The sequence below is a fragment of the Diachasmimorpha longicaudata genome, chromosome 20, assembly GCF_034640455.1.
Source record: "Diachasmimorpha longicaudata isolate KC_UGA_2023 chromosome 20, iyDiaLong2, whole genome shotgun sequence".
In the NCBI taxonomy this organism is placed as follows: Eukaryota; Metazoa; Arthropoda; class Insecta; order Hymenoptera; family Braconidae; genus Diachasmimorpha; species Diachasmimorpha longicaudata.
The window spans coordinates 1,522,036-1,546,192 of NC_087244.1; the positions used below are offsets into that span (position 1 = coordinate 1,522,036).

The 24,157-nt window shown below is 40.6% G+C and overlaps 4 protein-coding genes across 8 annotated transcripts in view; 2 read left to right on the top strand and 2 right to left on the bottom strand.

Annotated features, from left to right (window-relative positions):
* Positions 1 to 433: 433 nt before the first annotated feature.
* On the top strand, positions 434 to 4,175 carry Ppcs (Phosphopantothenoylcysteine synthetase). Its single transcript, XM_064137991.1, has 5 exons — positions 434 to 729; positions 794 to 924; positions 2,135 to 2,447; positions 2,694 to 2,879; positions 3,806 to 4,175. The coding sequence occupies exons 1-5, from the start codon at positions 601 to 603 to the stop codon at positions 3,986 to 3,988; spliced, it is 942 nt and encodes a 313-aa protein (XP_063994061.1). The 5' UTR covers positions 434 to 600; the 3' UTR covers positions 3,989 to 4,175.
* Positions 4,027 to 11,030, bottom strand: Vps16a (Vacuolar protein sorting 16A). Its single transcript, XM_064137990.1, has 6 exons — positions 10,890 to 11,030; positions 9,396 to 10,473; positions 7,373 to 8,152; positions 5,822 to 6,166; positions 4,831 to 4,934; positions 4,027 to 4,349 (listed from the first exon to the last, which is right to left on the bottom strand). Exons 1-6 carry the CDS (start codon positions 10,943 to 10,945, stop codon positions 4,205 to 4,207), a joined length of 2,508 nt encoding a protein of 835 aa, XP_063994060.1. The 5' UTR covers positions 10,946 to 11,030; the 3' UTR covers positions 4,027 to 4,204.
* Positions 11,031 to 12,792: 1,762 nt separating this feature from the next.
* Kcc (kazachoc) overlaps positions 12,793 to 24,157 on the top strand; it is a 35,641-nt gene continuing 24,276 nt past the window's right edge. The window contains exons 1-2 of one of the 5 annotated variants that reach the window (XM_064137999.1): positions 15,707 to 17,274; positions 19,323 to 19,454. In XM_064137999.1, coding sequence (XP_063994069.1) covers positions 19,397 to 19,454 — 58 coding nt within the window. In that variant the 5' untranslated portion in view covers positions 15,707 to 17,274; positions 19,323 to 19,396. Of the gene's footprint in view, positions 13,436 to 15,706; positions 17,275 to 19,322; positions 19,455 to 24,157 lie in introns of those variants that run through there. The other 4 variants (XM_064137998.1, XM_064138000.1, XM_064137997.1 and 1 more) reach the window with 4 other exon arrangements.
* LOC135171461 (neurofilament heavy polypeptide-like) lies at positions 19,449 to 23,599 on the bottom strand. Its single transcript, XM_064138011.1, has 3 exons — positions 23,379 to 23,599; positions 21,758 to 23,306; positions 19,449 to 21,559 (listed from the first exon to the last, which is right to left on the bottom strand). The coding sequence occupies exons 1-3, from the start codon at positions 23,511 to 23,513 to the stop codon at positions 21,402 to 21,404; spliced, it is 1,842 nt and encodes a 613-aa protein (XP_063994081.1). The 5' UTR covers positions 23,514 to 23,599; the 3' UTR covers positions 19,449 to 21,401.

Here is a 24,157-nt window from a genome sequence, read left to right on the forward strand (position 1 = left end):
GGTGTTTGGCTGGGGTGGGTTGATAATTAGGAAAGTGATTAGGTGGGAATGATTGTGAATGATTTGTAGATGTTTGTACAGTAAATGTTTTGGTTTGGGAATTAGTCATTAATTTAGGAGAATTAATGAAGGGTTGAAGGGATTGTGAATGATTTGTAGACGTTTGGGAACGAAATCTTTTGGTTTGGGAATGCTCTCATTAATTTATAAGAATTAATGAAATGTTAAAGCGATTGTGAATGATTTGTAGACGTTTGTGAACTAAATGATTTGATTTGGGAATTCCCTCATTAATTTAAAAGAATTAATAAAATGTTTAAAAGTGTTTAAAAACCGATTACCCCCAGACGATAATTTAAATTAACTAAAATCCCTATATATAATCCATACCTAGGGTTTTCTAGGGTTAAATGAGACGTCTCTAGGGTGAAGTTATGTCGACAATCTGGTAACACTCCCCACACCAGTTCCCAATCCCCTCTTTCTTCAAAGACTTCAGTACAATCAGAGACAACGACCACGACCTCCAGACCCTCTCTTCCTGGTCCTTTTTACCCAGATCATTCACCACAAAATATTTCTCGAAACCCATGTTAAATAATGGAGTCAAACTGGGAAGAATTCTACGCAAATCAGCCGAAACCCAGTGACCTGGAGACCAGCACGAAATTACTCGACAATTTCGTAAAACGTTATTCCTCCGACGACACCAAAATAGCTCTAGTGACGGTACGTAAATCGACCCCAAGTCCTGCCTAATGAAATCCTCACGAGGAGATAATTCTGATTTCAGAGTGGAGGAACGACTGTTCCCCTGGAGCACAACACAGTCAGATTTGTTGATAACTTCTCAGCCGGCACCAGGGGCGCCATCTCCACGGAGTACTTCCTGAAGCACGGATATGCTGTCATCTTCATGTACAGGTGAATGAACATATGAATTTCATCTCGACCTCGAGGAGATGATAATTCTTTATCGATCCTTAATATTGTGGTGACTGTCTCCACTACATCCTGTCACTCCCTCGGGAGATTCCATTTCACGTTTGGCAACGGTCCCAAAAGAGACCTAATCCTCACACTCAATGTGGTATTATGAAAACAATCTTGCCAGGTTATGGTTTTCGGAAACTTCGCACGGCCTATTAATCTCCTCCACACACATGATATCAAACACTTAGGCCATTACCCACTGCCATGAGGGGATTGGTAAAAATCCAAACTGTCGGCTAGTTCAGATCGCCGAAGGACACTTAGCAACCATGACGTCGTCGAGCCACAAGTGGCTGACACAGGCATTACTCCCGCGGGGAACCTCGGGCCGGTGGTACCTGGTGTCAGCCTGACACCCAGCATGTGAAAGGTGGATAAGGGTATTTGGGATTAAAAGAAATAGATGAGAAGGAGAAGAAGAAAAGAGAAGAGGTGACACTAATTCTCATTCATATCTCCAACCGGGACAGGGTTACCCGGAGTAGATTACCGGGTACCTGCACCAAGACTCTCGTCTACGACAACCAGAACTGGTTGGTCTCATTCATTCATTCACTCATCGTCGTCGCCTCATACCCCATCTCCACAATTTAGACCGGTCAATATCAGTCTGGACGTACCCATCATGTGAAGATCGTTCGTAAAAAATGAATTAAAATCTCTCGTGTGAAATTATTAAAAGTTTATCGAGTGCAAAAATTCATTAAAAAATATGTGTTTGTGAATAAATTAAAAATGGACTTGAAATATCAGGTTATCCGGTACTTAAATAATAAACATTGAATCATAGTAAACCTCGTTAATTATTAACTGACAAATAAATTGTTGTGTCACCAAAAGGTACAACAGTTAACGTTGATTGTCCCTTTTTCCATCGAAAGTGAACTGTTTTTATCTTTTTAAAAAGTAATTTCTTGATCGATCAGTGAAAATTGTTAATTAATAATGTCAATAGATGTCTATTGACCCTTAAATTGTTAATTAATAACCTCAATAGCTCTATTGTCCCTTCAATTATTAACTAATAACCTCAATATGTCTATTGACCCTTAAATTATTAATTAATAACCTCAATTGATGTCTATTAACATCATTAATTAACAATTTTCACCCGAATTCAATTCCACTCATCACTTTTCAGGGCAAAATCGTTAGAGCCCTTTTCTCGACACTTTACGGGTCAAAAATTCTTGGACATGTTGGACCTCACCCAGAAAGATGGCAGGCCACAGTTGACAGTCTGTGATAAATATTCATCGAGTGTTGCTGAGGCTCTGGTGAAGTACAAAAGTGCAATTCGAGAGGGAAAATTACTCCAGTTGAGCTTCACGACTTTGTCGGAATATCTCTGGCTGCTCAGAGCTGCTTCACAGGCGGTGGCACCCTTGAAGAAACGAGTTGTGTTGTATTTGGCTGCTGCTGTTTCTGATTTTTATGTTCCATCGAATGAAATGGTAATTTTTATAAAATAAAATTAAGTAAAACTAAATTAAAATCAAATAAAATGAAATAAAGTCAAATAAAATGAAATAAAATCGTATGAAAATCAAAGAAAATCAAAAAAATAAAATCATAAAACTGAAAAATCAGAGATTTTATTACTGATTTTGAAGGATTTTCAGGTACAAAAAATATTCAAAACCTTAAATAATTAATATCTTAATTTATTGCAGATGTTAATTATTTATTATTTATTGTAGTCTGTCCACAAAATTGGGTCGACGATTGGAGCTCCGAAGATAGCTCTCCACCTGGTACCGAAAATCTTGAAGCCTCTGGTCAGTCTTTGGGTTCCTGAGGCGTTCGTGGTGTCTTTCAAACTTGAAACTGATGAGAATTTATTGATTTCGAAGGCGAGGGCTTCCCTGAACACGTATAATCATAAGGTAGGTTAGTGTGAGGATGATGGGAGGGTAGGGAGTGAGGGAAAGTTCGGGATTCCAGAGGAGGAGGTTCATAAGTCGTTGACTGAGTGGATGAAAAGGGTGTGGATTTTTTTTCTGATTTTTTGTGAGAGTCTGGAGGCAGGATAAAGGTTTTAAGATTGTTTGGAGGTTATGTTGGTGATTGAGGGGATGGGATGAGGATTTGAAAGTCTTCTGGTTGAATACTGACGTCCAGGTCACTAGGGTTCGTCCCTAATTCCCAAAGGGATGATGAATAGATGACATAACCTATCACGATTTTTCGTGCATTTGTTGGTGAATTAAAATGTTGGATTTTTTGCTGAGGTAACGGGGGTGAAGAACGTTTAGTGACCTTGAAATATTGAATTATTGATTTTGAATATCATCGGGTGATTTATCAACTAGCTCTCTGTCATTGGAGATGCTCGTTGTCGTGCTGTTTTATTCCAAATCGAAGATTAATGAAGAGATAATTATTTGGTTCTTTGATGAGTGACAAGTGCAGGGATTATCCGGGATCATCATGGAGGACATGTACCTGATGTGGAGAGGGTCAGCCAGGTGGCCAGGGCACTCCTTGCTAGGGACAAAGCCTTTTATCATTCCCAATAAGTCGTGACATAACCTCCAATCTTTAATATCAAATTTATATTTTCGGTGGTTATGTCAATGGGAACTTTATATGACGATCATTGGCATTTCATGACACCTCCAGGAAGGCTCGATTGAAAGATACATCTCGATTTTAAGGGAGGGCCCTTGACTTTCTGTTACCCCTCATTTTAAATTCAATAATATGGTTCGTTCAATGGAGAATCAAATCGTTGAATTTTCATTGGGAGAGAAAATTCATTGACATCTTCCCTAACCCCAAAAATTAACCTAAAAATCTTTAATTTCTGCAGCTGGTGATCGCTAATATGTTGCAAACTCGCAAGCAGAAGGTCACAATGGTCGACAAGGACAAGGACTACGTCCTCTCCCTCACGAAGGACCAGATGGATCAGGGGGAGGAGATCGAGAGCTCCATAATCACCGATTTAGTCAAAAGACACCAAAACTTTTTATCCCCAAACGACAGCAGCTGATTCCCCTCCAATCACCTGGAGATCATCAACAACATCACTCTAGCTCATCAAAATTTTTAATATTCCAGCTACAATTCCTTTATAAATAATTATATACACAATTTATATAGTTTTATACTCATAATTAATTACATCTAATTAATTTGTACATTTACATAATTAATTTATATAGATTTTATGCGAAATACTTCTCCAGAGGAGAAATTATTCCTTTCATCACTTTCCATTTTTCAGACTGACGATCATTCCGTTGATTTTCTCGGCTAAGGATCGGTCCGAAGGGCCACATTGGGCCAGTACAAATGTCAGGGCGGATGAGTCTTTCTGTTCGTAAGCTGTCTGAGCTGCCTCTGTCAACATTCTGTTAAAAACAATTAATGTTTATGTATATTTTAGGTGATGAGTGATTCAACGTCGTATGAGCAGTCCTGAAGAGTCAAAATGGCGGATTTTAGGGATTTATTTGTCAAAATGGCGGATTTTAGGGATTTATTTGTCAAAATGGCGGATTTTAGTGATTTATTTGTCAAAATGGCGGATTTTAGGGATTTATTTGTCAATTCTGGATCCTGAAGAAATCATGTCTTAGATAAAATAATAATAATGATGATAATGATAATAATTCGAAGAGAATTATAATCAGAGAAAAAAAAAGATCGGGGCCTTAGGGCCCCTAAAAAGGGCCTTAGGGGTCCATAGTGGGCCTTAGGGCCCCTAAAAAGGGCCTTAGGGGTCCATAGGGGGCCTTATGGACCCCTAAGTTAATCAGTTTAGTATTTGGTGAGTTAATGACAAATGACAAATATCTTTCTAAAAATTAAAATTAGAAATTTCGATCTTACCCCATTTTCGTGAAGTATTTTATCTTCAATTCTTCTCTGACTCGTGGGAGATATTTCTTTGCTTCCAACCGATTTCCGTATTTCAGGCATTCGTCAATGAAGGGCTGGGGAGGGTAAAATATGATTAACAGAAAACAATTACATCTACATTGTTGATCGATCGAGAAAAAAAATTAAATCAATGGGGTAAGGTCTAGGTGAGGGTTCCAAAAGTAGGAAGAATAGACACGAGGAGGGCGACCTGGTACGGCCCCACCCTCGAAAATCCTCCGACGAGAGTCGGTTGGTCTCATTCATTCATTCACTCATCGTCGTCGTCACGTGACGATCGAAATTAAAAAGAACCTGAAGTCACCACTGGCTAAAGGTGTCTTGAGTCAACGCAATTACCACTGAACAAAACGATAATATCGACAGGATAAAGAATAGAGAGCACTGGGTCGAACTGGTGTCGGTCGGTTCTCGAGAATCCGCGAGCAGATCTCGTTCCCTGCAGTTGTTATCGTATTATAAATCGTGGCGCTGCAGTCGCTTTACCCCACCTCGTAAACGTCCACCATATAATAGCATTAGTGTCACGCCGAAGGTACATTATTTTCTCTTGTGTCTCCAATAAAATTCATGGCATATCAATGAAATATTATTAAAGTCATAAACAATGACGATTGTCAATGCTGACTGAATAAATAATCCACCTTCGTCATACTTAACTGCGGCCCAGTTCGACGGCCTCTCGACAATAACCTGATTCATCAGTAAATCCTCAAAGCTGAATTTTGATATATTTTTCGTCTCCATTAATCGTTAAATTACCGAGTGACATGTGCAATTAATTCTTCAGTCTCACAGACAATTAATTATAAACCCCATCCCCATTAAATCCATCGACTTGAGATTAAATTACTTGACATTTCCACTCACTCACATATTCAGCCGCCATCTTGTATTTACGTACATCCATTATACTTTTGTCCTCAATTGCAACACCTACCTCATACCCAAACGGTGATTTCTTCCCCTTCGACAGCTTCTCCAGGTCACTCCACATCCCTTTCTCAGCAAGACACTGGATCCTCAGCCACCAGTACCTCCTGTCTGGTATTTTGTACTCGGACCGTAAATTCTCAGCCAATTTTATTTCATTCTGGAGCAGAAGCAACTTGACGGTGTCATGCAGCGGTTTCCCAACGATCTGCTCCTTCAGTGTGTCCTGCAGAGATCTCTGATGCTTCAGTAATTTCACTTGTTCCTCGGTGAGTGCTGCATTCATGTCAAATCTTCCTGTTTTGAACTTCTCCTGGGCGTTCTTCAGAAGTGCTTCACGTGTCTGAATATTCTGGAACCAAAAGGTTCAGTTAACAAAGTTCATACCTCGAAGTTGATTATGAAAAACTGTTTGTTATAGAGTTGAATGTTGGAGACATCCTCAAGTATTTATATGAGTAATCAACGGTATTGACCTAGATGACCAAGATGGAACGGGGAGACTAGAGGAGTTAGGGTTTTACTGAGTAAAAATGTCAGATGTGGACTCGAACAATTTGGCCAGAATCTTTTGAAGATTTCCCGAAAACGTCTATAAAGAGGAAAAAAACCTTAGACCTAGATGACGTAGAAGGGCCTTAGATCTAGATGATCTGAGACCTAGATGACGTCAGACCTAGATGATCTTGGACTTAGATGACGTAGATGACCTCAGCTCTAGATGATCTTAGACTGAGATGACCTAGATCACCTTAGATCTAGATTATCTTAGCCGTAGATGACCTAGATGATCTCAGACCTAGATGATCTTAGCCCTAGATGACCTCAGACCTTGATGATCTTAGACTTAGATTACCTAGATGACATTAGACCTAGATGATCTTAGACTTAGATGACCTATTTCCATAAGCCTTTTACTACTTTGTTTTCATGGGTTTCATCGGAGAGTACTTGTCAAATTAAACCAGTAGATGGCGATGGTGGATTGATCCGGTCGGCCGGTTACCATCGGTATACAATGGTGAATTGTCAAATTTCCTGGACATGCCATTCACAGTGTTAAAATAAAAATAATCGAGAAGGTGGGATTAAAATAGAACCGCCAACTTCTCCGAGTATCAAGAGAATTAGTCGTGAGATATAACTCGATAGGCATCAATAACAATACCATCGATATACAATGTGAACGCTCAACAGAATCAAACTCAATGATTAACTTTGAATCAACGAAAGGGATCTAGACACATTCGGCTAGACATCGACGGAATTAACACTTTAATTAATCCCCTTGCTATCGAGTCACTATCGAGTGATCTGTTAGGGAGGCCATTGCCATCTACTGCTCCACCTCACCACCACCAAAACTCACCTCAGTGTCATCTATTATAAATTCCGAGGAACGACCTCTACCGCCTGCCACAGCCCCTCCATTCAGCATTCTAATACCTAATCACCGAGCCCCCATAACCCCCCCCCGCCATTAAAGTCATCCCATCCCCACTGTCAACGCACTGTCAACCGTACCTACCATCCCTCACTTTCCCCACATCATCCTCACCTTTGGATTGTAACTCTCCTTGACGTACCACAACGCCTGCTCGTAAAAATCATCATGCATCACGTAGATGTTCAGCAGGGCCTCACGATTATGATTCTGACAGTACTTCACATACAGACTCATCGCCAACGGACAATGCTTGATAGACATCTCAAAATTAGCGAGTGGCATGTTACCCTGAAAGTACAGAATGACAGTGTACACCAGGTCTGTATTACCACTCTCCACTGCCTTATTCAGCGCAGCCTGTTCGATCCCCAGCTTCAAGAGAAGAGGCACCTGGAGCTGAGCTCGAGGTTCATAATCAATCAGCTTAATCGCCAATTGTTTTCTCCCACAATCAGCAGCTTTTTCCGCAATTTCAGCGTATGAAACACCTGGTGCGTACCCCAATTTGGCAGCAATCTCCTCCGCAATGTGTTCTTTATCAAGAACTGTCTGCTTGACCTTGTAACAGGCCCAATGGGCCAGTATTCTGCTCTCTCCATCCATCTCCGGCATCTTGAGGTGTCTGGCTATCTGGATGCTGAGGTAGTAGTGCCTCCTGAGGACCAAACGATCCAGCAGGACCTGGGGGGTGAGCATGTCGAGTTGTGTGAAGGTCAGGGGAATGCCAATGGCTGGATGACGAACTGCGTTGAGGACACGGAGGATACGGCACATGGTGACATACCTCTCGGGGTTTAGGGTCTTGGAAAAACCTTTTCCAAACTTGGCAGCCCTCATGAGGAGCTTCTGGGTGTCGGGATCGAACTCGTGACTCGCAGCGTTCACACAGTCCTGAGGAGTAATGAGGAGAGTATTAGATTTTGTGGTGGGAAGTGTTGATGGGTTTGGATTCTTCCAGGGAATCAAGCCTGGATACCGAGATTGTAACGAGCCCTGGGGGTAGACTGGCCCCCCGAGACTTGATTTACTGATCCTCAAGCAGGTGAGGAGGTGATTTAACCACCGGGTTAAGCCAATGGTTGATAATATAGAATCATGTGACAGCTGCAGGTGGTTTGATACAAGTAGCTTAACCACCGGATCGCCAAGACTGATATCCAAGTGTCTGGATGCCAGAGTCGGGCCAGTCGAGGCGAAGGACTGGTATCCAAGGCTCGATATCACTAGGTCTGGATGAAGGTGTATCCAAGACTGCTGGACCAAGCTTTTAATAAGCTAAATAAAATAAAGAGACTCGAAGGGAGAATTAATAAGATCATGACAAACGTCACGGACATCAATGTCACGGGCTATTGAACAAGTGGTTTATAACGCGAATAAATTTATAATAACCATAAGGTTATTGAGCTAGTCCAGTGGTCCAAATGCATCTTCAACGTCCAGGTATTTAGCCATTATCCAGGAAGCAAAAGGGCGAAGGAGTTATCATCCTCGAGGCAACGGAACCGACCAAGTTATCTCTGTTAATTAGTCCACAATCATCAGATCCAAAATCATTAATAACATTAAATTCCATCGTTTTTATTATTAATTGTTGGATCCGATGGTCGCAGGGTCACACCCCAGGGCAGTCCATTTTCAGGAAGGCCTCCAGGTTTTTTTTTAGAGGTTTTCGGGAAATCTTCGAAAGATTCTGGTGAATTCCCCTAGATTCTTGTTTTTTTCTCTAGAGTTTTTCTGGAAATCTTCAAAAGATTCTGGTGAATTCCCCTAGATTCTTGTTTTTTTCTCTAGAGTTTTTCTGAAAATCTTCAAAAGATTCTGGTGAATTCCCCTAGATTTTGTTTTTTTCTCTAGGGTTTTTCTGGAAATCTTCAAAAGATTCTGGTGAATTCCCCCAGATTTTTTAATATTTTTTTATAAAGTTTGTCGGGAAATCTTCAAAAGATTCTGGTCAATTCCCCTAGATTTTTGTTTTTTTTCTCTAGAATTTTTCTGGAAATCTTCAAAAGATTCTGGTGAATTCCCCCAGATTTTTTAATATTTTTTTATAAAGTTTGTCGGGAAATCTTCAAAAGATTCTGGTCAAGTCTCCCCCTCCCCCCACCCCCCAAAACACCGCCCCACATCACACCTTAATCGCAGAATCCAACTTCTCCTTAATCAGATCAATATAGCTATCAGCCTTATGGCTCCTCTTCTGGAACTGTCTCGACGCCTCCAGCAGATACGACGCCGGATCCGTCGAATTAATCCTAAACACCTTCTGAACAACATTAGGAACCTTCTGAATCATCTCGTGACTGCTCCCAGAGATGATTCTCACCCCATCGACCTCCGAAATAAGATGAAGAGGTGAATCATAAGAATAAGCAATCGTATCTCCACTTCTCCCAGCAATTGTCATCGTCGTGTTGACAACACAGATGACAGCCTCAACCCCACACCACGACATCGACGTGGCGACGTCACTGACGTTGATCTGGACCTCTCTGTACTTGTTCTTCAGGTCTGACGAGCCCATCCAGAGGTGTCCACTGTCTCCAAGAAGTGCGATGTGCTGGTGACTAGCGGACAGGGCCATCGCCCTGATGTTCGTCACTTTCGCGTTGAAGAGGCTGGAGAAGGGAATTGGTGGTGGGGTCTTGCTGACGTGATTCACCATGTAGACGCCATTTTGATTAGCAACAATCACCTGACTCTGTCTCTCGTGTCGTATCACCAGCCAGGAGTCAATGGGTCCCCCCAGCTTGGGAATATCCGAGAGTTGGCGGACCTTCGGCTCAGTGATGTTGTTCACCAGGTATATGACGTTGGTTGACGTCAGGACAGCTATTCCAGTGCCGCTGACGGTCGTGAAGAATCTGCAGTCGATGACTTTAGTGCTCTTCACGCCGTTTCCGAGGCTGAAGGTTGACTGGAAGACACCGAAGAGATCGTAGATGAGGACCATTCCATCGTCCTGGACGCAGAGAAGCTCTTCTTGGTGGGACCAGTGGAGGGCCAACAGTTGGCCGCTGTTCCAGGTGAATTTTGAGAAGAATTTTCCGGAGGAGAAGTAGAGGGAGACGAGGGGTTTTGTCGAGCCCTGGACTTTGACGAATTTTTTTGGGTCTCGAGTGACTGCTATGGTACCACCGTAGGGGGATGCTACCACGAGGTTACCAGGGTCGACTTCACGTTGAAAGTCCAGGGGGTAGAGCTCGAATTTTCTGGAAGATTATTTTTTTTTTGGTTAATTTTTGAGGTTAGGTACATGATTTTTAGGGAAAAGAGGAGTTTTGGGGGGTTTTAGGGGGTTTGGGGGTTGTTTTGGGGGTGGGTGATGTGGGGGAGGTCTTCAGGGACCTGGTGGAGGGTGGTTGGGGGTGAGTCCCAGGGGATGGGCCTGGGGTGGCGAATGTCAGGGGTGGAAATGTTGAGGCAGGAAATTGTTGAGGTTTTATGGGGTAATCGAGGGGTGGAGGGGATGATGGTGATTATTTGGGGGGTTCTAGGGGTGAATTTGGGGTGGACTGGAGGAATTCACTATTTGTCAGGTCAAAATTGACAAAATTGGGGACTTGAAATGATTAATTTTGTCAGTTGGGTGTTTGTGGGGTGAGAATGAGGGGAAAAGTGTCAGTACCTGAAGTAGAGGTCTCGGCCGAGGGCGAACCAATCCGCTGTTAACATCACCGACATGATGATTAGAGTCTTAGAACGTTAATGAGTAATTATAAAAGGGTCTGTCATGTTTTTTGGTTAAAGATGTTTGACACAAACAGTAAAAACGATGGACTAGAGGAGAGTCACTGAATCACAGCTCAACAAAGGAAAGTTACTAGATACTGCTGGTAACTATGTAGAGTCCCTATGGCTGCGATGTTTGTCACTAGATCGTAGTATGTAGGTTTAATTATTTTATGTTTCATTTGTTTTAATGTAATTAAATATTGGCTTTGGTGAGGCAGTAGAAATATTCCCACAGGTTAAAGACAATGAAATGGGGAATTTTAGAATTTTAGTCGACACGTGGAAATTGGAAACGAGCCATAAATCGCGAGTCTTTCAATGGAGTTCTGGGTATCCAAAACAAAAGGTCTTTGTCATGTTTTTTATTATTGAGGTTCAAGTGGAAGTCGATGTCGGGATTAAATGGTTAGTGTGATAAACGTCTTCCAGAGACAGTTGACATTTCTCCGAGAGAAACTCAAGTATTTTCTATCACCTTCTGAAAGCCACGTGTGAGGCCCCTTTGTTGGTGTAACGTAGCGTGGAGAGTGGGGGTTGGGTCAGTTTGAGCTATCACGGGGGTGCAAGACCAACCCCATCACCAAGTTCAAGGCCACCATTGCTCACCTACTCCCTCATGTCGCATTAACCCCACCATCATCGACACTTTGACGAATTTTTAGGTTACGACAAGAGTCAGGCCCATTCTCAACGTCAACACGACTGGTTCGAAGGCACTTTAAAACGTCTTCTGGAATATCAACTCGTTATTGCAATTGATAAACTGAGTTCAGCTCCTTAAAATGGCGGAATTGAACTTTGGGACTGAGGCCACCATTTCTCAAGGTCTTCCCTCACCATTACCCACCCCTACTTAATAAACAAATTATTTATTCATTTAAACAAAATTAAAATACATTTTTTTTATTGTTAATATTTATAATAATTTATTACATTATTATAACCGACATAAAATACATAAAAAATACTGTCAAACAAATTATTTACCCCATTAATTATTTTTACAAATTCAGTCACTTTAACATTAATTAAATATTCAATCCACTCATTATTTTCATCCCCAATAACCCACACACACCCCCCATCCCTTAACATAACCTCAAAATTTAAATTTTCAATTTTTAACAATTAAAATCATTCCCTAAAACACTAAAATTCCAACTCTACATTTTACTCATTCAATAATTTCTCTTCTGAACTCTAAAAAAAAAAAAAAAAAATCAATTTCCCCCTCCCTCACCTCTCAACACCCCCTCCACCCATCAACACCCCCTCCCCTCCCCAACCCACCCCCACCCCCTCTCCTAATTCCACCAATTTTATTCTCCATTCGACTTCTCCTTCACATCCTCATCCCCTTTAACCCCACCCCCACTTCATTCTACCCCCCCCCCTCCCCTCCCCCCTTCACACTCCTCGTCACCCGCCCCTCCTCATCCACCAACACTCCCCCCTCCCCTTCGCTCGCCCCTCCGCGTCACCTTCCCCTCCCCTCACCTCATCATCCGTCACTTCCCCCTCCCCACCATGTCACTCTCCGCTCCCCTCTCCTATTCGTCCTGCACTTCCCCCCCTCCTCTTCACCCATCACTCGCCACTCCCCTTCCCCCCCTCCGCGATCGATAAACCCAGGGACGCCGTCAAGTGCTGCCACCTGGTGGCGCCCCCTCCCCCACGCCGCCATAAAAAACCTAAACTCGTTCGATTTTTTTTTTTTTTTTTTCTTATTATTTCCTCTACTCAACCGACTCCCCATTTTAACATACCCAACACCACTACACCCGACTATCGCCCGTTGACAAGCCGGCACTCATGCACAAACAGTATTCCGTGGATGGAACTCCCCCCGCACGCGTTAATCGGCGTTGGACGTTCGTCAGAAAAACGATTTCTTGAAAAAATTTCAGAAATAAGAAAAAAATAAAAAAAATTTGAAAAATTAAAAAATTGAAAAAATCGCGTTCGGCTGTTTCCGCCTGACTTCGGTGGTAAATCGACTCAATGATGAAAAATTGATGAACCAATTGAGATGCGGAATATCGTGAATGTGCACGTGTGATGCAGTGGGAAATGGTAGAATTGAGTCGAGTGAGTCGATTTTATGACATTCAGTCGAGCTTTTGAGGCGCACGGGGTAGGGCCCACATCCGCTCCTGGCGGCACCCTAAAAGGATATTTCAAGGTTTTATCAGGACCCGGTGGGTGGGGGTGAGAGAGGGCGGTGACACCTGGCGAGGGAGGGGGTGACGAAAAAGTGCGGGAATTTTGAATTTGAAAATTGTCTAAAAGTGACGGGGGGCGGATTTCTCCTGGGGTGAAGACACCCCCGAGACCTTAAGATGCCGGAGAGGTTCACGGTGACCCCCGCGAGGAAGACGAGGGGGCAGTATAAGGGCAGTACTCTGGTGGAGGGGAGGCAATCGCCGGAGGGTGATTATGGTGAGTTGTGAATTTTTAATGAGACAATTAAAGCGTGGGGGAGGGGGGGTGATTTTTAAAATTTTCAATGTCGCCATTTTGTTTTTTTTTCAAAAACAAAATGGCGTCATTGAAAATTTTAAAAATTGTTAAGAGATTTTTTAGGGGATGAAAAATTGTTAAGGGGGAAGGGGTGATGTTGTTTTTGAAAAAAAAAATGGCGGCATTGAAAATTTAAAAAATTGATTTGAAAATTGATTTTTTTAAAATTTTTTTTGGTGGGAAAAACGTGTTTTTATGACATTTAGGGGATGAAAAATCGTTGGGGGGGAAGGGGATGATGTTGTTTTTGAAAAAAACAAAATGGCGTCCTTGAAAATTAAATGAATTGTTAAGGGATTTTTTTTTTAATTTTTTTTTTGGTGGAAAAATCGTTTTTTTAATGACAGTTAGGGGATGAAAAATCATTGGGGCGGGGGAGGGGGTGATGTTGTTTTGGAAATAAACAAAATGGCGTCATTGAAAATTAAATAAATTGTTAAGGGATTTTTTTTTTAATTTTTTTTCGTGAGAAAAACGTGTTTTTATGACATTTCGGGGATGAAAAATCGTTGTGGCGAAGGGGGGGGGGAGGGAAATTATGAAAATTTTTAACGTTTGATCTATTATTGTACAGCTCATTTATGGGGTAAAAATAGTTTTAAAAAATTTTGGTGTCAAATGCCTGGAGGAGGGTGTGGAGAGAGGGGAGGGAGGGACATAAGCGATGATTTTAGTGTTCGAAAATAACGTGAGTCTTTTGCGATGTTTTTTACTGCACTGATCGACGTAAATATTTATTTAACCTCGATATCGTTCCCCCTCCCACTCTCGTTGGCGTCCAAAGCCGAAGGAGATGGCGGAAAGGCACGAAGGAAGACGAGAGAAATTCTGGGATTTTAGTGTACGTGTCGAGGAAGTTTGGGTCATTCGATAGTTATCGATAATTATCGTACGTCCTGGGGGTGATGTTCAGCAGGAATTTTAACAGCCGGTGGATGAATATTTCAAGGACCTGGCGAACTCATTATTGACCTACGTTAATTCAAATATTTGTTGCATCATTGTTGCACCGTTAATTATTTAAACTGGTCATGTCCTTTGTTATTATCCACTGATAATTCCGAGTGATAAAGTGAAACGTTGAGATACAGCACACGATAATTATGGGATTTGTCAGTGATAATGAGGTTATGCGTAACAATTTGTTAACGTGATACTAATTAACAACTGATGTACAATAATTATACGACGTTGTAGTCAAATTCTGGTACAACACGTGAGTCAGATTCTCATCATTAGGTCGACATTTTTAATGGACTTGTCCCATACCATTGGCCATCGATAATCCAAAGTACATTAATCGAATGTACCGTAAGAGTGTGTGAGAGTCAGTGGACATGTTGAAGAAACATCGAGTCGCCATCATTTTTAGGGTACGACACACCAATTATTCAGTGGCCCTCTCAAACAATCCACTTCGACACCCAAAAATAATGCCCCATCAACATCAGTTTACATTCAACGACAGATAAACTAAAATTCGATTACTTGTGTATCATAAATATGTATCACAATTATCATCTTTTTACGTACGAATTAAGAACGATAGAGTTGCATTTTCAACGCATTAATTGTCGCGTCTGAATTAATTTTTATGACTAACGCTAGAGTGATTCAGCCGATAGACTCCGATTCTCATATGTGACAACACGATAGGGTCAGAGGGGCCTCTACAGTAGTTCTCGGTTTTCATATCTAAATATAGAAGCCAAACATTCTCATACGTCAAATTATCCGACACTTTTTCCCGCGAGATATTTGTTTAACCGCAATGTTATTAATTTATGGGATTTTTATGATCTGTCACTGAAACAATAATTTTTTTTTTTTATTTATTTCAGGAAAATATTCGACAGTTTTTTATCGTCGAACGTGTCTGATGGTTTATTGAATTATTTAAACTATTTAAATTATTTAAAAGTGAGTTGAACTATCGGAAATTTAGGTAATATTTTAATAATAATATTTATTTATTTATTTATTTTTTTTTAATTTGAGGAGATGAAAAATTTATTTTTTTACGAAATGACAAAAGAGGAGATAAAAATGAAGTCGAGTTGATGATTGAAGTTTTTTTATAAAGGAATAAACAAATTGAATAGGGGAATGAATAAATATAAATATTTATCTGTGACATAAGTAAATAAACAAATAAAAATGTTTTCCTGATTTAGAAATTTACTTCTCGAATATTTTTATGTTTTTGGATTTAGAAAATATTTATTTATCTAGAAGGAAATTATTTTAAATAATAATTAGTATTTAAGATACTCTAAATTGTTTTTTTATTTCGATCCCTATAATTTAATAATTTATGATAGGAGACAAGTGGCTGAGCTTTTAAACCCGCTATCAATTTTTTTTTTTCAATAAAAATAATTTTATTTCGCTATTTTTAGAAGTGATATAATAGAGGTGAAGGTACCAAAGGTTGAGAGAACGATGTAGACTTGGAATTTCTAACCTGCACTAATCGGGAACCTCCTGTCACGCTCGAACGCATTTGAAATACGATTGCACTTCGTGTGCTCCTCAGTGGGTTCCAAAACCTCATGAGGGTTCAACCACTACTAGCTGGGCACCTCCTGGGGTTGTGCTGTGGTACTTGAAATATGATAATGCCGAGTGTAACGTCGGTGTTGCTGGTACCTCATGCTGGCCAAACCATTCAAACTGACGCTTTACCCAGGTGTCTCAAACTCCACAAAGATTCCCCAGATTTTTATGATAGGGATGACGCCGGTCGAGTAGGTAATTAGTCTAAGAGGGTCTGGATTAGGAGTAGACATGTTTGGAGAATCTCCCATCGGAGTGACAGGGTGTAGTGGAGACACAGTCACCACAGAGGTGTAGGTACCAAAGGCCGAGAGAACGATGTAGACTTGGAATTTCTAACCTGCACTAATCGGCAACCTCCTGTCACGCTCGAACGCATTTGAAATACGATTGCACTTCGTGTGCTCCTCAGTGGGTTCCAAAACCTCATGAGGGTTCGACCACTACTAGCTGGGCACCTCCTGGGGTTGTGCTGTGGTACTTGAAATATGATAATGCCGAGTGTATCGTCGGTGTTTCTGGTACCTCATGATGGCCAAACCATTCAAATACGTACGCGCTCCGAGCGCCACCCAAATCCTCACCACCCCCACCCCCGCCGCCCTTCCGCCCCTCATCCCTTAAGAATCGCGCCAAATTTTGAAGTGAGGAAGCCCTTGAGACCCTTCCAAAATCCGCCATTTTTTGAAACAAAAAAAAATGAATTGCTCTCTCAAGGCGGGGGTAGTTCTCACCCTCAAGTGCTCCAGTGAATAGGTATTTAGTGATGAGGGTTGAAACGTATACGAGATATTTTGAATTCTTTCTCCCTCGTCAGAATGTTTTAAATGCGAAGGTGAGTGGGGGTGGGAAAGGCCGGCGTCGACGCTCGACGACGCCACAGGGTCGAATGGCTTCCCATCGAGGGTGGAAAAATAGGCGACGGGGTGGGTTATACGTCGGTTAGGGTAGTAGTATGTGCGCATCCAACGTGCGGAATACTAGGTGAGTGGGGCAAGAAACAACCCCTGTATTGCTGAATCGTTCGACGGGGTAAATAATTTGTTTGTGTGATTCTGCGAGTGGTAAAAATTAGGGTGGGACCGTCGTTATCGTGTATTGAATTTTGAAAAAAAAAAAAAAAAAAATTTAATCACCAGAGGAACTTCGTGAAGTTTTTGTGCGTCGATTCGTGTCATCGTTCGGTTTTAACGTATGTTAAGGTCGTCAATTTCGTTTCATAATTTTTTGTTGTTATCGTACATCAAAATTTGAAAAAAAAAAAAAAAAAAAAAAAAGAATTAAAAATCAGAGGAACTTTGTGAAGTTTTTGTGCGTCGATTCGTGTGATTAGTCAGTTTTAACGAGTCTTAATGCCATCAATTTCATTTCATAATTTTTTGTTATTATCGTACATGAAAATTTGAAAATAAAAAAAAAAAATTAAAAACCAGAGGAACTTCATGAAGTTATTGTCCCTCGATTTATCTGAACATTCGGTTCCTATGAATGTCAACCCCATCAATTTTACTTCATAATTATTAATCATTACCGTACATCAAATTTTGAAAAAAAAAAAAAAAAAAAAAAATTCAACTAATAATCAGACGAACTTCGTGAAGTTTTTGTGTGTCGATTCATCTGAACATTTAGTTCCTACGAATGTCAATCCCATCAACTTTACTTCATAATTTCGCCTCATTACTCCACATTAAATAAAAAAAAAAAAAAAAAAAAAAAACTAGAGAAACTTCATGAAGTTTTCCTGCGTTAATTCGTCTCATTCTTCACTTCCAACGAATGTCACAGCCATCAATTTCATTTATTCATTTTTTATTCATTACCTGACCTTGAATTCGGTGAAATTTATAGTCGACGCAATATTCCTTTCACATAAACAAACGCACCTAAAATCTAATAAATAATATTGTCAAGTTGATTATTTTATGACTCGTTGCATCACCGGAAAATGAAAAATATTTCCTGCTTCACCGTATTTCATCCCCATCGAAGCCTTTACCCGTTATTAATCGACTTTCGTCACAACATCGAGTGCTCGGACATATTTATGGATCGATATGTTGTGACCCGGTGTTTGATAGGAGTATTGGTGCCCCATGAAAACGTTTCCCTCGTCGAACGGCCAATTTTCAGCCCTCGGAGATCGCTAATAATTCCATCTTCCGCACCCCCACCCCCAAGGGGGTGGGGGGATGTAAATGAATATTTTCGGGACGAATTGTTGGTGATTGAATGGGGGAAATTGACGTGTCATCACCTGCGTCTTGATATCGATTCAAAATATGTGATAAATTAACGCAAATTAATATCAAAATTTTTTTTTATCAATTTTTTGAAAAATAAAATAAAATTTTTTTTTTTTGATTTTTCTAGTTTTTTTTCTATTGAATTTTGGGGACATTCGACAAATTTATTTGAGACTGAAGATTTGAGTTTTGAAGAAACAATAAAAATCGATTAATTTTTATAAAAAAAAATATAAAAAATAAAAAAAATAAAAAAAATTTTTATTTATTTTTCTAGTTTTTTTTCTATTGAATTTTAGGGACATTCGACATGTTTATGTGAGACTGAAGATTCGAGTTTTCAAAAAACAATAAAAATCGATTAATTTTTATTAAAATTAAAAATAAAAAATAAAAAAAATTTTTATTTATTTTTCTAGTTTTTTTTTCTATTGAATTTCGGGGACATTCGACAAATTTATTTGAAACTGAAGATTCGAGTTTTGAAAAAACAATAAAAATCGATTAATTTTTATAGAAAAATTAAAAATAAAAAAAATAAAAAAAAAATAAAAAACAATTTTCATTTATTTTTCTAGTTTTTTTTTCTATTGGATTTTGGGGGCATTCAACAAATTTATTTGAGACTCAATTTTGAGTTTTGAAAACACAAAAAAAATCACTTAATTTTAAAAAAATAAAAAAGAAAAAAATAAAAAATAAAAAAAAGAAAAAAAAAAGAAAAAAAAATTAATTTGCGATTGAAATTTACGACTTCTCAATGTTGATAAAACACTATCGATTCATGTATTCGATAGATAAAACCGGTTGATGACAGATATCGATGTGATAATGAAAATATCGTACCACATCTTTATCTCAGACTCCAGATTTGTATCATCGAAGATTCTACCTGTCACATGACATTCCTCATCCAGACTCAAGTTCCTCATTTCATTCTTCTCGGTTACAATTCATTACCCATAAGTGTATCGATAAGTCGATTGTGGATGGCGTGTTGGCAGATGTTATCAGTGGTTTAACGTGCGGGTTCTCGTGAAGGGTACAGTTGGATAATTTAATATAGGGGTGAGAAATAATGAGTGGTTCCAGTGCGATACCCCTTATTCTGGCGAAAAAGGAGCAGATACTGCAAGGCAAGTATTAGTGTGAGTGAGGAGGGGGAGGGGGGTAGTTGTTGGAGAATTTAACACACGAGACATAGCCGCGCGCCACCGCGCACGATTTGGTTAATCTTAATTGTTGTGATATTTTTTATTTAAGTCACATTTGCGGTGAGTGCACGTTATTTTAACTACTGTATGAGTAGAGCAGTTGAATTATATGGATATAAAAAGTCAATGTAATATTTAAATTCAAAATAATTATACCAAAATGATCCTGAAGTAATCGCGTATGACGTTGAACACGTCATCATTTCGTAAACATGGATCTTTAAAAATTGCTGATATATTCACAGCTGATCTATTTCCCACTTGTAGGCAACATGCTAAATTTTAAATGTCTTGAAGCTGTAAGACGACTTGGAAAATACAGGAGTTTCGATAAGATATAGATATTTACATTTGATGAGTAACTTGTTTCATTTCCATTTTCTAACTAAGTTTTTATTTTCTACTAATTAACTCATCCATTGACTTGATTTACTTGATACTTGTGTACTTGTGAAATTCAAATTATGCTGCTGTGAATGTATCTACCAATCACGAATAAGTGTTACGGAATTTCGATATGTTCGATTCGATTCGAGATTTGAGGTGTACGTCCTTTTTACAAAAGGAAATATTGTAGTCTAGTCGAACAAATATTGACTTTGAGGGGAAGTTCTCACTCGAGTGACCTTTCGACCACGAAAATTGGTGGTAACAGGGGAAATGTCAAGGCCTGAGACAACAGTTTCAAAGTTGATGGCCCTCGCGATCTTTATGGAGGGTCACGAAGGTCGTAAAACCCAGGACTTTTCCTTTACTTTGAAAATGAGACTCGGAAGACTGAATGAAGAATGAAGTCTAGGTCTACCAGACTCTGGGTGTCCTAACCTCAATCAGGTTTGATAGGATTGTCATATTAGATAGTTGATGGGTTTGGATTCTTCCAGGGAATCAAGCCTGGATACCGAGATTGTAACGAGCCTGGGGGTAGACTGGCCCCCCGAGACTTGATTTACTGATCCTCAAGCAGGCGAGGAGGTGATTTAACCACCGGGTTAAGCCAATGGTTGATAATATAGAATCATGTGACAGCTGCAGGTGTTTTGATACAAGTAGCTTAACCACCGGATCGCCAAGACTGATATCCAAGTGTCTGGATGCCAGAGTCGGGCCAGTCGAGGCGAAGGACTGGTATCCAAGGCTCGATATCACTAGGTCTGGATGAAGGTGTATCCAAGACTGCTGGACCAAGCTTTTAATAAGCTAAATAAAATAAAGAGACTCGAAGGGAGAATTAATAAGATCATGACAAACGTCACGGACATCAATGTCACGGGCTATTGAACAAGTGGTTTATAACGCGAATAAATTTATAATAACCATGAGGTTATTGAGCTAGTCCAGTGGTCCAAATGCATCTTCAACGTCCAGGTATTTAGCCATTATCCAGGAAGCAAAAAGGCGAAGGAGTTATCATCCTCGAGGCAACGGAACCGACCAAGTTATCTCTGTTAATTAGTCCACAATCATCAGATCCAAAATCATTAATAACATTAAATTCCATCATTTTTATTATTAATTGTTGGATCCGATGGTCACAGGTTCACACCCCAGGGCAGTCAATTTTCCTTTCAATATCATTTTGAAAATCAATATTTATGATAATTATAATTTAATATTTCACTCATCAGTTCTCAGAACTTTCATTCACTTTCACGTCACCCTCATCAGCTCATTAATTTCTCCAAAGTTTATCGACCCGAAAAACATTAATTTCTAACAATCGAACAAACAATTAAACAAACAATGGAAACTCTGTCTCAGTTGTGTTGTCACGTTCCAACAGACGTTCGATATGATTTCGTTACGACTTCATTTTTGAAAAGACTTTTGCTCGTCGATTTTCCGGGTTTAACTTGTCAGAAATTCCAATCAGATTTTCGGTTCCACGAGTTTAACTTCGTATTGATCTCCAGGATTGGTTATGTCCATTGTTTCACGTGGAGTTGAGTAGTTCGTAGCTATTGTAGCATTACCTGGAGTTGCATTTTCATTTGGAGTTGCCATTTCACCTGGAGTTGCCATCTCACCTGGAGTTGTCACATCACCTGGAGTTGTCACAACACCTGGAGTTGCCTTTTCACCTGGAGTTGCTACGTCACCTGGAGTTGCCTTTTCACCTGGAGTTGCATTTTCATCTGGAATTGTCACTTCACCTGAAGTTGCATTTTCACCTGGAATTGTCACTTCACCTGGAGTTGCATTTTTACCTGGAGTTGTCACTTCACCTGGAGTTGAATTTTCACCTGGAGTTGCTCTTTCACCTGGAGTTGCCTTTTCACCTGAAGTTGCATTTTCACCTGGAATTGTCACTTCACCTGGAGTTGCATTTTTACCTGGAGTTGTCACTTTACCTGGAGTTGCATTTTTACCTGGAGTTGTCACTTCACCTGGAGTTGTCACTTCACCTGGAGTTGTCACATCACCTGGAGTTGCTCTTTCACCTGGAATTGTCACTTCACCTGGAGTTGCATTTTCACCTGGAGTTGTCACATCACTTGGAGTTGCATTTTCACCTGCAGTTGTCACTTCACCTGGAGTTGCACTTTCACCTGGAGTTGCATTTTCACCTGGAGTTGCTACTTCACCTGGAGTTGTCAATTCATCTAGACCAACACCTGCGGTCGCAGGTTCACCACCTGTTGCTGATTCATCGGAAGTCGTGGAGATGATGATCGTTGTCGCAGGTGAATCTGCTGATTCAGGGAATTGCGTCAGATCACGTAGGGAATCTTCTCCTGTCGTTGTTAAGTCAGTTGGGACTCTTGGGGTGACCATCGTCGTAAAGTCTGATGGGGCCGTAGGGTCGAAGGGTTCGGTAGTTTCGAAGGGCTCAGTAGTCTCGAAGGGTTCGGTAGTCTCGAAGGGCTCAGTAGCTTCGAAGGGCTCGGTAGCTTCAAAGGGCTCAGTAGCTTCGAAGGGCTCGGTAGCTTCGAAGGGCTCAGTAGCTTCGAAGGGTGTGGTACCTTCAAAGGGTTCAGTAGTTCCAAAGGGCTCGGTACCTTCGAAGGGTTTGGTAGTCTCGACGGGTGTGGTAGCTTCGAAGGGCTCGGTAGTTTCGAAGGGCTCAGTAGTCTCGAAGGGCTCGGTACCTTCGAAGGGTTTGGTAGTCTCGAAGGGTGTGGTAGTTTCGAAGGGCTCGGTAGTTTCGAAGGGCTCGGTAGCTTCGAAGGGCTCGGTACCTTCAAAGGGTGTGGTACCTTCGAAGGGCTCAGTACCTTCAAAGGGCTCAGTAGTTCCGAAAAGTCTAGTACCTTCGAAGGGTACCATAGACTCGAAGGATGCACTATATTCAACCTGGACACCTTCACCAGGAAAACTACCCAAAACTGTTCCCGTCACCTCAACTGTCCTGACGACTGATCCCCCAGGTGTCAGCACCATCACAGGACTCAGCATCCATTCAACTACGATCATAGGGCCCCCGCTGACTAGAACAGGTCCACTCGGACTTGTCGATTCCATCTCACCACGTCCACCTGGACCCGAAGGGACATCTAACCCACCACCTGCCGGTAGTTTTGCCACGCATTCCCTCGTCTGATTGTTCAGCATCTCCAGATGTCCTTCGTATTCCTGTTGAACCGGACGAACGCACCCCGAGACTTTCCCTTCAGCTGACGCCACCTCCTGGTGCATCATCTTCATGCGCTCCTGGACTCGTGACTTCCAGGACATCAGAGGCATCTGCAGCGACATCGACTTCATCCAGACGCACAAATTACTCTCGCAGTTCTGGAGGATCGGGGCGAACTGCTCCTGGAGACGATGCCCTTCCTGACGACAAAGGGAAACCGTCACGTTGTCATGTGGAATCGATTATCGATCACGAGGGTGTAAGGTACATACCCCGAGTAGCTTCTGGAGCTGCGCGTCCATCACCTGGAAGTTGAGGGTGTTGCCGTTGGAGCAGCCCTCCAGGTGGGCGAGGGTCATCGCCAGGGCGTACTCCACCGCTGCCTTCAAGGGCCCCCAGCACTTCATGACGTCCTTGTGGGCGGCTTCAGCGGCTAGAAAAGTCTCCTTAAAATGGCAAAAGTCATTTTAGTAATTGGGCCCGACAGATCAGGCCCTCAAATTATATGATTGGTTTGTCGAAGAAATATCGATATATCGATATAATTTTTTCAACGTATCGATATTTTTGAGCGATATTTATTGTTTCGATATATCGATATTTTTTTCATATCGATATATCGATATGAAAAATCGAAATATCGATATTTTTTTCATATCGATATATCGATCTTTTTCATATCGATATATCGATATTTTTCATATCGATGTATCGATATTTTTTCATATCGATATATCGATGTATCGATATTTTCTTCATATCGATATATCGATATTTTTTCATATCGATATATCGATATTTTTTCATATCGATATATCGATGTATCGATATTTTTTCATATCGATATATTGATGTATCGATATTTTTTAATATCGATATATTGATGTATCGATATTTTTTAATATCGATATATTGATGTATCGATATTTTTCATATCGATATAATTGTTTCAACATATCGATATTATTGAGCGATATTTATTGTTTCGATATATCGAGGTATCGATATAATATTACAAGTATTGAAAAGATATAAAAATCGATATTTTTAT